General features: G+C 37.8%; 2 protein-coding genes and 1 non-coding gene across 3 annotated transcripts in view; all 3 read right to left on the reverse strand.

Moving 5' to 3' along the window:
* Nucleotides 1–430: 430 nt before the first annotated feature.
* On the reverse strand, nucleotides 431–1,248 carry LOC143876812 (uncharacterized). The gene has a single exon (XM_077378506.1). The coding sequence runs from the start codon at nucleotides 1,058–1,060 to the stop codon at nucleotides 674–676; it is 387 nt and encodes a 128-aa protein (XP_077234621.1). The 5' UTR covers nucleotides 1,061–1,248; the 3' UTR covers nucleotides 431–673.
* Nucleotides 1,249–4,242: 2,994 nt separating this feature from the next.
* Nucleotides 4,243–4,315, reverse strand: TRNAA-AGC (transfer RNA alanine (anticodon AGC)). The gene has a single exon. It is a non-coding gene; the product is annotated as a tRNA-Ala (tRNA).
* Nucleotides 4,316–6,347: 2,032 nt separating this feature from the next.
* LOC143877874 (P-loop containing nucleoside triphosphate hydrolases superfamily protein) overlaps nucleotides 6,348–15,548 on the reverse strand; it is a 34,356-nt gene continuing 25,155 nt past the window's right edge. Inside the window, 12 exon segments of the mRNA XM_077380169.1 lie at nucleotides 6,348–7,148; nucleotides 9,379–9,582; nucleotides 9,685–9,732; nucleotides 9,989–10,039; nucleotides 10,127–10,252; nucleotides 10,338–10,478; nucleotides 11,408–11,632; nucleotides 12,617–12,775; nucleotides 12,904–13,086; nucleotides 13,316–13,462; nucleotides 13,537–13,644; nucleotides 13,807–13,911. Of these exon segments, the coding sequence (XP_077236284.1) occupies nucleotides 6,534–7,148; nucleotides 9,379–9,582; nucleotides 9,685–9,732; nucleotides 9,989–10,039; nucleotides 10,127–10,252; nucleotides 10,338–10,478; nucleotides 11,408–11,632; nucleotides 12,617–12,775; nucleotides 12,904–13,086; nucleotides 13,316–13,462; nucleotides 13,537–13,644; nucleotides 13,807–13,911 (2,112 nt within the window). The 3' untranslated portion in view covers nucleotides 6,348–6,533.

Raw genomic sequence — 15,548 nt, forward strand, 5'->3', positions numbered from 1 at the left:
AATTCGAAATCCCCATCACTGTATACACTAGCATGCTGTTTTTTGTTTCCTGATTTTTAGCCACTTTACTAGTTTACCCTCATCTCTACTTTGGATACCCCCATTTATCATGAAAACAAATTCAAGGTAGCCAAACGTGCCCTTAATCTCAGAACTCAAACACCTTGTACACACTGTGTGCCATCAGAGACTTGCGCGACATGTATGGCAGGCAGGAAGTGGTTGTCCCAACCCTCGACGACTCCCTATGGTATGCTGTTGGTACTTCTTGTTCCCAAAATATCCTTACAAGAAGGAATAGAATTTGGCAACTAGAAAATATTAAGGAAATGAAATTGAGAACTCAAACCCAATGACCGTTAAGGGCGCACCACGTGGTACAAATACGGTAAATTCATCTAAATTTGCAGCCAAAATTTAACAGTAAAAATAAAAGTAAGTTTGTCATGTGATATATTAAAAACCCACTAGATTACACATCAAAATCTGAAAGCATTTTAAGTAGCTTGCGTTACAAATTGGATACAATATACAAGTCCAAAAAAGCAAGTAGTAAGTCTTTGTATAAAATAAAAGCCAGCTATATAATTACATAGAAAAACTGCCTAACTCCACTTGACTTTCCCCTTCGATCACCCCATCATGTCATATCATCGTCGTCATCATCATCAATTCATCTGCTCAAGAGAGGAAACCAACGTTCATGTAAAGAAGACTGATATGAGATCATAAACAAAAGGAAAACTAGAATAAGCCCAACCCCCCAAGCAGAGCTCCCAGCCCTATGAAATGAATCTCTCTCCGGGAGGGGAATCACAAAAGGGAACCTTTTTCTTTCGTCACTCGAAAGCCAATGGACTGCAAGTAACAAAACCAGAGGCAACAACATAATCGTTAGCTTGAACTGATCCATTGCTCCTTCGAAGGCCGACTCATACCTCAAGTACCATGATAGACCCATGAAAAGTACTAGTATAAGGAGGAAGAAACATAGTTGTAGAGGAGGAGCTTGATAATAGGAAGAAGAGTAATAAGAGCTGTTTTGGTTGTAAAAAGCCATCTTTCCAAAGAGAGAAGACGAAATAGGGAAGTTGAGTTTTAGGGATGTTTATGAGATGGGTTTTTTGGAGAGGATTGGGTAAGGCCTTTGAGAGAAAAGTTGCAGATTTTGTGGAGGCGAGTGGCTAATTGGAGGAGAGTGTGTGTTTGTTTTTATAGAGGTTTTTGGTTTGAGAAAGAAACAGAGGGAGGGCAGGTGTTAGTACTTTTGACAATACGTCCGGATACTGCCAAGGGGGGTGAGCCTCTGACTGTTTTCATGGGTGGGATTCATAGTATAATGGACCTGCCCAATGAGGTGCTGCCACGTACTGCCGACCTAAGGCTCAAATAAAGAAAAAGCTATATTTTTTTATCATTTGGAAAGTGTTTTCAGTGATGGGGCCCATGCGATGCCACCTCTTGTTTTTATTTTATTGGGCGATGTGATTCATAAAGTGAACAAAGAAGGGACACGTATTGAAATGAGTCATCTGAGTTAATTAATGAAAGACTTAATAATAAAACCTAATATCATTCCCGCGTACATGATCTTGACTGTTCATTTTGGTAGGTCCATTGATTTCTGGCACATTTTCTTTCATTCATCGTGTGGAGATGATCTTGATTATGCCTTTAAATGGAGGGGGGAAATAAACAATGATCAATTGCCCATATTGGAATAGTAAATTTCTTCAAATTGGATGGTCAGATTCACCCGTTTGGTGATATTTTGTGGTGGGCACCGATTCAAAGTGGCCCCTTCTATTGTTAAGTTCCAATCCAGCCACATGTAGTGTAAAGATTGGGGAGGTTATCTTGTGACAAGTTAAAAATTATTAAAGAAGACATTGAAGTGAAAACTTAACACACTCCAAGTTAAAAATTATTAAAGAAGACATTGTAGTGAAAACTGAACACACTCCCAATCTAGCAAACTTCATGAGAAGGAAAATGCTTCTGGACCAAGGCAGTGTCAATGGAACTAGAAATACAGTAGACAGAGACCCAAGGAACAATACAAAAAACTCCTCAAGGAGGTAGAAAATCGAAGAGCTCTAACTTTTTCATAATTTTTACCGAACTGTTCCAAACATTTCTCGAAATTTTGTGACTATGGTCGAGACCGTTCAGCCCCTACCGGCTAGGGTAAAAAGGACGACCCCATGTAAACAGAAAGAGAAATGATAAGGTATCATGGTGCAATCCTATTTCTAGACAATTTGTCGGTTTAATCATCGAATCCTATGTAGAGCAGGCTCCATCCCACGAAATTGATCGTTCTAAGCAGTTAACGGTGCAGAATTTTATTGGTGGGGCCTATCAGATATATGGCCCAGATTAATAATCGGATGGGACCATCCATAAGCAAATAATAAACTTTTCCTACAGAGTGCACTATCTGCCACTCAATTACTAGTCATGCTTACAGCGAAAAGGTAAACTATTTTCAAAAGAAAATGCTCTCTTTGTAGATAGTTTTGGAAGTAAAGGAGACCGATTTAATTTGGCCTTATTTTGCTCCATGATTTGAGCTTTGAGTATGAGTAAATGGGTCCCTCATAAAGCAAGGAACAAATATTCTAACTATATGTTACATGAAAAACAAGACAATAAACAAAGATCACACATCCCCATGGGCTTTGGTCTTTTTGGGTTTTGTCACTTGAAGATATAGGGTGATCTAAACCGTCCATTTGTTGAGCCACAATGTAAATAGGCCCTTCTCAAAAATCATTTCCATAGGATTATCCTTACTCTCCAATCTATAGAGGTTTCAATAATATGCGTCCCTCTATAAATTTGAGGTTAGGGTCATCCTCTAATAATAACAACCTATTTACATTGTGGTCCAACAAATGGACGGTTTGGATCATCCTATGGAGTCCTATGTACAGTACTTTTTGAAAAAATACCGGACTATATGCCACACGCCATATTAAAACTCTACTGGGGCGATGATATATTCGCACCCCCTGTGGGATGATTCGCACCCCTTTTGGGGTAAATTGAGGCAGACTATTAATGCTTTTAAACGTCAATTCACCTTACAAGTGGGTGGGAATAATCCCACAGGGGGTGCGAATTTATCATTGCCCATTATTTAGGCTACTGATATTACCACTATTTTAAATAGGGAGATTATTTTTTCTCCTCCCAGGAGGGATGGGCCCACCTTTAACGTGAATTGTGGCTAACTTTAACGCTTTTTGAGGTCAAATCGTGTTAAAGGGGGGCACGTCCCTCCTAATGGGGGGGGGGGGGGGGGGGGGGGGGGTGCGGAAATCATCGCCCTTTAAATAATTGCATAAACTCAGATTGTCTTCTCTGCTTTAATTGGATTCTGAGAGCTTTCTGGGAACTTTAATAACATTTTTTACAACTGTTTAAAACAGAAAAGACAAAACAATTTAGTGTGTTTATTAAAAGATGGTAGTGCAGATATTTGCAGCCGTTGTACTCGTATTGGAGTTGTCCCCTTATTTTCTGCAATTCAAGACCTCCTATCATGTACCATTTTGGCAGATCTTTTAGGTACGTCTAATCAGGTGGGAGCTTTTCTGTGAGTGGAACACAGCAGTATGTTAAGCCGAAAGGGAAGCATCTACCGTTTGGCTAAGAAAAGTGATTAGTTAGAAGAAAGAGGAAGGTGTTCATAATGCTCCATAATTTTTCGGGATCCAAAGCATTTATTTGGAAGGCCCTTCCATGAGTAGGTGTGTTCTAAAAATCAGCCCTATAAAATTATTCTAACCCTGCAATCTGTTGAGGGAAAAAAATAGGTAAAAACATTGACACACAGTGTCTCTGTCCATTTTCCACTCCACCTTTGATTGGGTCAGGATGATTCCATAGGGTTGTTTTTTGGTACATACCCTATCCATGGGAGGGCCTTCCAAATGAATGCTTTGGATCCCCCAACAAATGTGTGCCACATGTGTTATTGAGCTATAGCTTAGGAACACTTTCCTCCTAGAAGAAAAGCTTTCCCATCTCTTTTGTTAGTGACTTAAGCAATCTGATGATAAATGCGCCGTTATTCTAACCATGGCCACTCCCTTTATTCATGATATGTTTGCCCTTTTTTATACTTGGGCGGCCAGCTTTAGTTTAACAGAATAGCCATAAATAGTAGATGCATTAGGGGGGGCTGTGCCAAGTAAAAAAGAATGGGAATAAATCACTTCCCATTAAAAAAATAGTTGGAGATGCGGGGTATCGATCCCCGTACCTCTCGCATGCTAAGCGAGCGCTCTACCATCTGAGCTACATCCCCCACTTTGTTCAATCCGCTACCTTAAAATAATATAATTCATTTGGAAGCTGTACCTCTCATAGTATTACACGTATCAATGTAGCTAAATTGTTTCACCGGGCTAAATTCTTTCCAATGGTTCTGCTCATCATGGGATAGTGAGAGGGGTTTTATTTTATGTTGGGACAGACGTTCTATGCTATTCTCTCTTCCTACAAATTATAGAATAAAATTCCAAAAGGAAATCACTTCTACACTTGTTCCTCAGTGACACTTGTTAGGCCCCAGTTTACCTCATTTATGATATAATCGGATCCGTTGATCTGAATGATAACCATAAGTTCGGTTAATGAGAACACTTTGATCGGATAATCTTAGGCCTCATTTAGAAATCTACCAAGAAAAACTAAGTCATTGACTTTTGTACTCCTTTGTTATATGCATGGGATGTCCATTCGGGATAGAACCAAGACTATGTGGGTTGCCTCATGATGTTCTACAAGATCAACCGTCTTGATTTCATGTAATGTTCTCTTCTGTCCCTTTGAGAAGCCCAAAAAATTTATCTTTTACCATTGATTGTAAAAGTGACTTCTTGGATAGTAGGGGTGGACATGGTTCGGTTCCTCGGGCCGGGTCCAACCCGAGGAACCGAACCTGACACTTTGGTTCGGTTCGGTTCCGGTTCAGATTTTTGGGAACCAATTATATATGGTTCGGTTCTAGGTTTGGGTTCCTGGAACCCTTGATAATTTGCACCCTCCAAATGTCCCAAAACATCATCTGGATTCGATCTTCTCCCACGGCCAACCATGATAAATCCTGCTAAAATCATGGATTGTAGAGGCTCTTATGCCAATTTAATATTGACGCAATGATGAATATTTGATAGAAAACCAATATAATTGTTTATAGTTCATGGAGCAGAAAACCACATGAAAATTTTCTCTATTGAGAACATTAAGAAAAATATAATATTAGGCAAAATATCTCCATTTGGTCACAGGTTGGGTAAACCCAGAACCGAACCAAACCAAACCAATCAAGTTCAGTTCTGGTTCGGTTCGGTTCCAAAGATAAATGGTTAGGTTCTTGTTCCAATTTCTGGGAACCGATTATATATGGTTCGGTTCTGGATATACGCCAAAACCGAACCGAACCGAACCATGTCCACCCCTATTGAGTCATTCACAAAATATAATGGACAATAACAGGAAGTGGGCTGTCTACAGACCCGAATGGCTCGATGGATCAAAAGGATCCGAATCTGAATGAGTGGAACATATTCATTAGATGTGAGCCCGTTGACCATATAAAACTTCATGAAATGGAGCCTCACAGAGGCAGGATGATTTCAAACACTCGAAATGGTTTGAGAGTAGCTCAGTTTCTGTTGTTTCAAATACAAGGGATTCATTGCAAAGGCTCTTATCATAACGTGTTTGGTTGCCCTAAATCTCGACAGACGTCAGGATTTGAAGGAATTTCAGATGCCGTTCCTTGTTTGGTTGTCATTTATAAAATGAAATCCAAGAAGTCTCCTTGACATGTCTCCTAAGTAATTATGGGATATCTGCTAAGTGGAATTCGTGTCGCGAATGGTGCACTCTCTCTCTCTCTCTCTCTCTCTCTCTCTTATTAGCAATATGCCATCCCCTACTTATTTCCCAACTCTCCAAGTCTATGCCACGCAACCAAACATTATTTGCCACTATTCTCTGGCAAATCCAATGCTTGTCTCCTCCGTGTTGACTTCTTATTCCAGCATATGCCACACATCCAAACATACTTGGCTAACTATCAATGGTATGGTTCTAGCCAAGAGAGGCATGTGGCAGCAAGGAGTCTTAGGACCAATGCGCACAAGAATGGGTGTCGTTATCTGATATCCTACAATTGAGATAAGGAGACACCAACTCCTTACCCTTTGGTTAAAAGCCTATATATGCCTAGCCTAATACGGCTAGTCTATCAAATTCCCTTGTATTAAGAAAGAAATATTTTTTCAGTCCCTGGCTACTTGGTCGATCCTAACAGAAAAAAGCCCTCAAAGTAAAGTTAAAAATCAAACATAGCTTAAATTGATTATAATTTAAAGAAAGAAAATAATGATCGACAAACCAAATCGTCCAAACAGTTTGGAAAATCAAACAAAATTGACCTGAAATCGGCATTAGAATGCAAACTTGATATTCAAGGTTGTTTTTTTTACATAGAATCTGGAGGCAACATGCCATTCTCAACGAAAGGTCTTCATTGTTTTGTCTTTAGAGGGCATATCTATTGCAAATTCAAAATTCTCTGTTGTTCTCTGAGCCTCTCTTTTCAATTCCGAATCATCGTTGTCAACTCCATGAGATTTCTTCAGTTTTGCCACAAGAACCCACATGCTTGCCAGTTCATTTTCTAGATAAGCTTCCTTCTGTTTGGATTCCTCCACCTTTGTCTGAAGTTCTGCCTCTCTTTGTTCCTTTTCCATGAGTGCAGCTTCGAATACCACCTCCCTCTCGCGGCTGATGGCCAGTTCTCTCTTGATGTCCGCGGTGGGAGAGCTCCCTTGGTCGTGCCTCTTGATATGATTGTCTCTTTTGTTGTTATTCCTCACCCCACCACCGCTGGGCTTGCGCTGAGTTGAATTTCTAATTGCTGTCAATTCCTTGTTAAGTCTTTCATTTTCGTTCATGCGTCTAGCAACTTCTTCTGACAACGCCTTCAACTCCACTGCCGCTGCAGAGGCCAAATCTCTAGCATATGAGCACTCCTCTGCCAGCTTTTGGTTTCGGGCTTCTAGTTGGATTTTTGCTTCATTAAGTTCAATTACTGTTTGTTTCAGTCCTTCAACCTCGGACTTTGCCTAATTTTGCAAAAGAAAGAGGATGGTCTCAAGCTACAATTTAAAATGATCAAAGAGTGCAAATGAATCATACAAATAGAAAAGAATAAACAAAATAACACAACACATACAGTTTACCTAATGATTAAATCTTCAAGACCAACAAAACGGGCGGATGAACTTTTCTGGTTAAAAAATGAAGATCAACAGCTTTACAACTTCCAGGAAATAATGTGTAAAGGCTCATATTTCTGTTAAAGAATTTCTTCTTAAATAGACTTATCTTATATGGTTGATTTCACAGTTGCCAGAGTTGCTAGAGTGGGAAGCCAAGTGCGAGAAGCTATGTGGGAAGCAAAAAGGAGAAGCGTGGGGTTTAGAAAAGAGAAAATGAGGAAAGCGAAAAACTCTAAAGAAAGTAAAAGATAAAATGTGTGGGTTATGCCTAACAAAAGTACATATAAAGAGTAGGGTTGTAGTAGGTTAAGGAGGAAGGCTTAATATAGGCAAGGATTGCAAATTAAAAAAGAGGACTTTGTGACTAAATGGAATTACAAGTTTTAGGAATTTACATTTTCACATGTTTTGATTCGTGTATATTTAATGTTAAGTTTTTGGAAAAAGATCAACGTAATTTTTATTAGAAACTTAATATGAGTTGGCCCCAAAGATGTTGCTCGAGGCTAGGATGTGTTGGCCCCAATTGAATGGATCGATATGTAGTGTTGTGATCATATGAACAAGGTCAGGGAGCTTGGGAGATACACGCCAAAGGGCCCGTGTAGAGCTCCACCAAAAGACAAATGTAACACCAAAATCAAGAGACTTTTAGATATATCAAAACAACTTACAAGTGACTTGGTGTTCTTTCCTCTTCTTTAGAATATCTACACCCTCGAACCTTCCCCTTGAATCTTTAAGCTTACCCTTAAAGAAGCTTCAACCTTACAATATCTACACAAATCACTTCATACACCTTTTTGTAGTCCCCATGAGTCCTTTAGGTATCCTAAGCAACATCTTAGGAACCCCTCATTGACACTTTGATAATCTAGCCTAAACATTAATGACTATAGACAACATAAAAGGACTCGTACATTTTCAACACATAATAACTACCCTAGAAGACCGCATAGACTTTTCACAAAACCATGCACATTGATTTTGATTTATAATTTCCAACAGGATGAATATTGCTATAGTGCTCTTGATTAAATGTCTCATTGTAGTTAAGACTTAAGACCATTCCTCTAATTGTACCTTTGACCTTTGGTTTATCAAAATTTAGTTCCTTTCATCTAATAATAATAATAAGGTTACAATTGAAATTTTCCCCAAGGTCTCTAGGTTACTTCTATGTCATGTCTTAGTTTTGGGCATTCACTTCTGGTATACGACTGGTCATTAATGATGAAGACGGAGATCACCACATTGAAGGTTATTAAAGAGCTATAGCCAATCCACAGGGGCACTCTACTCATTCTGTTAGTCACTGAACAGTATAGTATATAGGGTGATCAAGGACATTATAGTACTCATAGGGGAACAGTGAAGAATAGTATGGTAGGAGGAAACTTTGAGAGGAAATTCAAAAAATGAATAAGATAACTCGCCTTCAACCTCAGCTCAGGGTTTTAGGAAACAAAAGAAACACTAAATGTCTGCCATTCAAAAAAGAAAAAAAAAATCCTGAATGTGACAAAAGGAGGGTTTTTTGGATTTTAACAGGCCCACTTGATTGGGAGGTGTGTAACCTTTAAGAGCCCCTCATTTCCCTTGAAAGAACACAAAAAAGGACAAAATATGGAGAAACAAAAATGCCATTATTGCTATGTTCATTGCATTCTTGGTTGGTTCTGGACAAACAAATGGGATTTCCAAAACATGATGTTTCGGTCAGAAATCCTTGAGTTTTTTGAAATTTTGACGAGAATGTTTTGTTTGATTTTCTTTTTTCTGGATTTCATATCAGAACGGAATATTCCAATTTTGAAATTTTGACGAGAATGTTTTGTTTGATTTTCTTTTTTCTGGATTTCATATCAGAACGGAATATTCCAAAAATCCTGCCCTGGACAGAATGGAATTGATAACTAAGGGATGAATACACACTTACATCTATCAAGGATGTAAACTTATACACATACAAAAATGTGCATAAGTTAGTTAAAAGTTAAAACACAAATATACTCCTTGGTTTCAGAGTAATCAATACTCCAAAAACTCATAAGCAGGTTAGTCAAACTAGTACCTCAGCTTGTAGCTGCAACTCTTCAGTAATATTCCTTGATTGTCTGTGCTCTTTGTCCATGCACTGTTGCATTTGGAAATTCACCCTTCCAGTGACGTGTTCTGAGTGACTGTCAAGTGAATCAGAAGTCCTTGACTCCTGTGCAGAGGAAAGCTGTTGCTTTAAGGAGGCAATTGTTTCCTGCAATCCCTCACATTCACAGATCTGATAAAAAGGGAAAGCGGATGTTATAACTGGTTAGTGATAGCTGATTCATTCAATCAAGTTAGCTTGAGATACGTGTGTAACAATGGTTAAACCACTAACCTTTTGTTGGAATTGCTCTTGGATTACTCTATTATCAGCAGTTTTCACCTGATATAATACAATAAAGTTCTTAACCAGAAATTTAAAAATAGCTCAACTCAACTCAACTCAACTAAGCCTTTGTCCCAAACTAGTTGGGGTCGGCGAAAAATAGCAATGACAAATAATGAATGCCATGTGATGCAATCCTCCAATCTACAACCCACAGATGACTCAAACCACAACACAAGGTCTGCGAGTATTGAAATATGCATCAATGAAGATTTAAGTTAAAAAAATGAGGCCTTAAGTAGGATTGGATCACCTCAAGTTCAAAAGACTTCTCATTCAATTGTGCGACCAGTTCCGCGTAAGACTGCAGAATTAATGAATACCTGATGAATAATTGATTCATAATTGGAAACAAGCAATCCATTGCATTTTTAACTAAGCTCGCTTTTACCTGTGATAACTCCATTCCATCCATTTTGTTCTGAGTAGCTACTATGGGAGATGTCATTTGCCTTTCTAGGGATGCTATCTGTTGTTTTTTCAACTTGATTTCTTCATTTAGCTTCGTCATCTCCATCTTCAAAACAATGAAAGCATTAGGATTGAGCATTACAGGCACATTAAAGCATTTAAGTAAACTGAATCTTCGATGGTGAGATTACTTGGATCTGTTCCTTTCTTGGGTTATTTACAGCTTCTTCTGACAAACGCTTTAATGAACTTGAATGGAGTGCAACTTCTCCAGATAAAATCTTTAGTTGCTCCCTTAGAAGATCAATATGATCTATCATTTTTCTGCTGGTCTGACATCAGAAAAGTAAAACATATCTCAAATGGATGATACAAGATACAAGATACAATTCGTATTTATGTTAATCATTTCTTGCATAAAATGTTTTGACCAGAGAGCATTTGTAAGTAGGAAAATAATTAATAAGAGATGACATACATATCACCTCAATTATGTTACCAAATATACCCCTCGAGTACACGTATCCTTTAGTTAAGTTTCAGGTAAAAAGAACACGAAGAAGTTTTGTACTACAGAAGTCAAAATGGAACCAACAGAGTAGATTTCTGGGATGGATAAAATCCATGCTAAAAAACTCTTATTCAGAAATTCACTTTAGATTTCCATGTTCATTCTGGGAGCCTCCATGAGAAAAAAGGCAACTCATCTGAGTAAATGAAATCAGGAATTATAACACACGATAAATAGAGTAGAAGAGGTGGGTAACAAAATTTTAGTAGAGAGGAGATCAAATACAGGAAGAGACTAAGGATTTGTTATGATTTAGTACAAGTTAAGGAAGACAGAATGGAAGGCTAGCAAGACAGTTTTAAGTTTCAGGCCAAGAGTCTAGAGCTAATGAAGGAATGCGGGACAAGATAGAGGTTGTTTTATTAACTTTATTTATTGCAAGTCCTTAACAGTATTCAGATCTGCCTTTTATTCCTCGCGTAGTTCTTGTATTTAACGATTAAAATAATGCTTCCCTTTCTTGTTATTTTATTGGGGTTAATCTCTGTCCTCTACACATCCCTCAGCTTGAGTTAATATCTTAAAAAGTAGAACACTGATTCCAATTATATAGGATACATGCCTAATGTATTTCAAGTGAACCACCATTACATATAATTAGCATCCAACAGAACTGGTACCTGTAGTGGTATGAGAAGATACATTTACACAATGTCATCATACAGTGACTGAGTGATTCAAGCCACTTACCAAAGTCATCTCTTCTCCCGAATCAGCAACTTCTCTGTCTTGTACTGCATCCGACAAAGGTTCAGTGGAAGGAGTACTTTCTGTAATTAAAGAATTGGAAATTCTATGCTCTATATGATAGTTTATGCCGTCTGCTTGAGGAGTTGAAGGCATAATAATTGATTTTGTCCCACTCGATTTATCACCATCAATGCTTGTCGGTGATGCCAAGCCAGTCTCTCGTTTCTGGGGATGGAATACTAATATTAAAATAAAGCACCAATAATATATTAAAAAAATAGAAAAGAGCCTAACCCACCTGAAAAAAAAACAGTATTCATGTACCATTATTTTACTGCGAGCCCGAAAGCATCTGTAGCTTCAGTTATAATTACTTTTTAAGCACAAGGGAGCCAATGAAACCAATTTTTTTGGAAAACCAATAACGAGAAAAGGAACCACTAGTTACATTAACAAATGAAATCAACATGTCTTCACTAGAACGTGGGCGTTCACTGGCAAGCAAAGCATTCTAAAGAAAGAGCTCAAAAGTGATAATTTTACTCAAATAAAATATGCATACATATACATATTGACATTATTGCCAACTAACCCAATTTTAAAATGATATCCATCTGACATTTGATATGCCCAAGATTGCAAGTGCACTTTCAAAAAAACAAAAAGGCAAATGAAGGTTCCACATGATAACTGTAAAATACAGAATAAAAAACCAGTTACTAGATAATGTCTGTAATATCCAAGATTGCAAGTGCACTTTCAAACAAGTTACAGTAACTGCATCTACATGTCGTATCCGATGAAACTTTAAGCCCCATCTCTTGCACAAAAATTTATCAGTCCATATGAAATGTTGCAATATGAAAGCATACTTTAATTAAACATAGGAGTAAAGCTCATCTATTTATAGTACATGACTAATTCTCCATGCTGATCTTTTTTTCGAATGGAAATAATAAGTATATTCAGTTCTCCACCTGGATCCATTGTAATTATTAAGTACCTTACCATGCGAATCATTTTTTTTTCTTCCCTAGAGGGATTGAAGCGATTAATACTTTTCTATTGACTATGTAGGATGGGATATTTAATTCCTTTCCAGTGGGCAAAGAACCACTCTTTAACATCAATGATATTGGTATATGATGTTAAAGACTAAAGTCTTATGTAAATATCAGGATGAACTCCCTTGGATAAATAGATGCATACCCGCAGCTTAAACCAATTTAGCAAACCCGGCTTCCGGCTCTTTTTCTCATCCTTAAAAGTATCATCAACAGTTTCACAATTGCCTTCTAAAGAAGCATAGCCTTCAATGTTTTCCTCATCTAAGATCAAGTCTCGCCTTCTGTAAGGAAGATAGGCAAGCTGCACATTTACCAAAAATAGCTACAATCAGATTAACTAACAATAGCTGAATCTAGTAACTTTGAAGTTCAGCAAAAAAATGCAAGAGATTCATAATCCTCAAGAAAAAACTATGTAAAAGACAAAACCTCCTCTTCTCCAAAAGAATGTCTTCTCCTTGGACCGGGTCGTTGGGGAAATCTTGATGATGGTGTAGCATTTGTAGAAACCAAAATTAGTTGGGTCAGTCGCTGTATCCTCCCCATCAATGCGGCTTTAGCTTCTTCTTCTTGTTCCAACCTTGATTGCAGCTTCACTTGACCATCTTCTAGCTTTTCGGATTAAATCGAAAGAAAAGAATTTTAGCAAGTCATACAAAGCTTTATGAAGATCAAATGCAGATTTGCTGATTCTTATGAGAGTAATAAGCCTATAAAAGTATAAAACAGCACCAGAGAAAATAATGGCTTTTTTCTAAAGTGAAAAAGCAAATAAAATCAGGGTCTTTGGATTTAAAAAAAAAGAAAGCTACAACTCAAAACCATGTTGCTATCAGCATACCTTTTGCTTTAGAATGACAATATCATCTTTTCCAAAATCTTTCAAGGTGGGACCAGACACGATACCCCTTTTCAATAGGTCTAGCTCTTCTTTTAAGCTACGAATTTCATTTTGGTATTTCTTGATGAGAGACTTTTCATCAATTATCTGCAACAATAGGTTATCTCTTTGAATCATTTTTACCACAAGTGAAGAAAGTTGGCAAGTTAGAAAGTGCATACTTTATTCTGTGATGCTTGGATCTCAATGAGTTTTGCACGGTGAGCAAACTTTAAGGTGTTATGAGTCTCCTCAGAATTGCTTGATGAAGGAGTAACAGTGCAAATGAGCTGTAGGCACAAATGACAAAAGTAAACCACGGACGTTAACTTATAGAAATATTTTCTATCTTAATTATTATGTTGGAACTGTTATGGCCTTTTAAAATTATTGCACAAACTTCCTAACTATGGAACATGAGTGGTGTGAAAGTAACATCCAGCAGAGCTTACAGATACGCGCCCATGACCACTTAAAGAAGACTGAAGAAGCCTAGTAAGTTTTGAATCCCTGTATGGTATGTGTGTAGCTCTTCCATCAGTTAATTTTGAAATGACCTGCAATTTTATAAGAGGCATATCAGCACATTTCTGGTCAAGCTAAACCAGAATTATAAAAACCAAATAGCGACTAACTCAAACTACACAGAAAAACATCAAAAGGCAAACACACACAGCACAGAGGAGCGTATAGAAAATTAGCATAACTACGAGAGGAATTAGTTCAAATCATGACTTCATTACAGATAACAAGCAGGGAAGTATGAGTTGCGATTGGTGCCAGTGTTAGATCTACACGTGCCAACAAGACAACACATGTGAGGCTTATCAGACACAATATCTTATCCTTGGTCTATAATACAAGTCAGGCAAAAGACACGGTATCTATACAAGTAGTGATGGGAATCGTAGGCTCTTCGCAAACCCGTGGGGCCTAATAAGTGGCATATTTGCCCAATAAGTAGCATAATTAACTTTTAGGGATTTTATTTCCATGTCATTTAGTTTTACGGGTTTTATCTCCATGTTATTTAGATTTAGGGATTTTATTTCCATATTATTTCAATTGCTTATATATAAGAGAGCCTCATATATTGGACAGTTTAGCTTTTGGAATAATATTACTATGGATTTCTTCCCTCTTTTTTCTTCTTCTCTTCTCTTCTTCCTCTCTTTTTCTTCTCTTGGCCTGCATCAAGTAGGCAAACTGAGCATTATCGAGCACATCAAAGTGCATTGTCCTTGATCCATTCCAAACACGTAAATTTTGCAAGTGGGCGCATCAGTTTGTAATACAATAATTTTTTTCCTTGAAATTCTCCCCAGAATAGTATAGATTACATGGGAAATACAAGGACAATAGATGAGTCCATGATATCCAATTGTGCTCATAGATGGTATATACACGGATGATAGATGGGCGCATGACAACCAACTATACTCATGCTTGACCCAGTAAAAAAGATTGGATTCCAGATCTTCCACCCACTTAAGGGACATGTTTCGAGTTGGGATAAGAAAACTGTACTCATGGAAAGACTACTACATATACGCAAGCAACGAGATCTACTTAGTATAGTGGGCCCAAAAATTATACATGCTTAACTGATGTCAATGCATTTTATGACCATCAAAATTGTCAAGATCCATTTGTAACCGGATTCCTTTAGTCTTTCAGTGGAAGTTAGCTCGCACCTCATAAAAGAGCCCATATCTTTGAAAGATGATTACACTAACAGTGGATTGGGGCATTTGGAGAGAAACAAATCTAGGGATGCTCGAATTAGTAGTTCTGTTGAACCTCCAATTAGTTCTACTACTGGTTCGAATGAGAATGGAGAGAAGGAATTACGGGTCGACTCATGATGGTCTCGTCCAACGTAGATCCTCCAAACTGCAATGGCCTTATTTTGTCCTGCAAGGATGCACACATGATGTGGGTTGCCATTTTCCACAGCACTCACTAGCTATTTACCCATTTTATTGAATCTCAACACAGTATCAACTAAAATTTTACGCATATTTTCGCCAACATATCAAAGTTCTTCTGTTCCAATACTAGTTTGATCTTCAGAGGAAATCTGCAACAAGTAATGTTCATCTTAAAATTTGATGGATTGGATTTTCGACCAAACAATTCCACTACATCAGAGCCCTAATTTATCCATTAAAACACCATCATCCACCATAGCACC

Source organism: Tasmannia lanceolata, unplaced genomic scaffold, assembly GCF_043159265.1.
Source record: "Tasmannia lanceolata isolate RefF3 unplaced genomic scaffold, GAP_Taslan_0.1 ptg000005l, whole genome shotgun sequence".
Taxonomy (NCBI): Eukaryota; Viridiplantae; Streptophyta; class Magnoliopsida; order Canellales; family Winteraceae; genus Tasmannia; species Tasmannia lanceolata.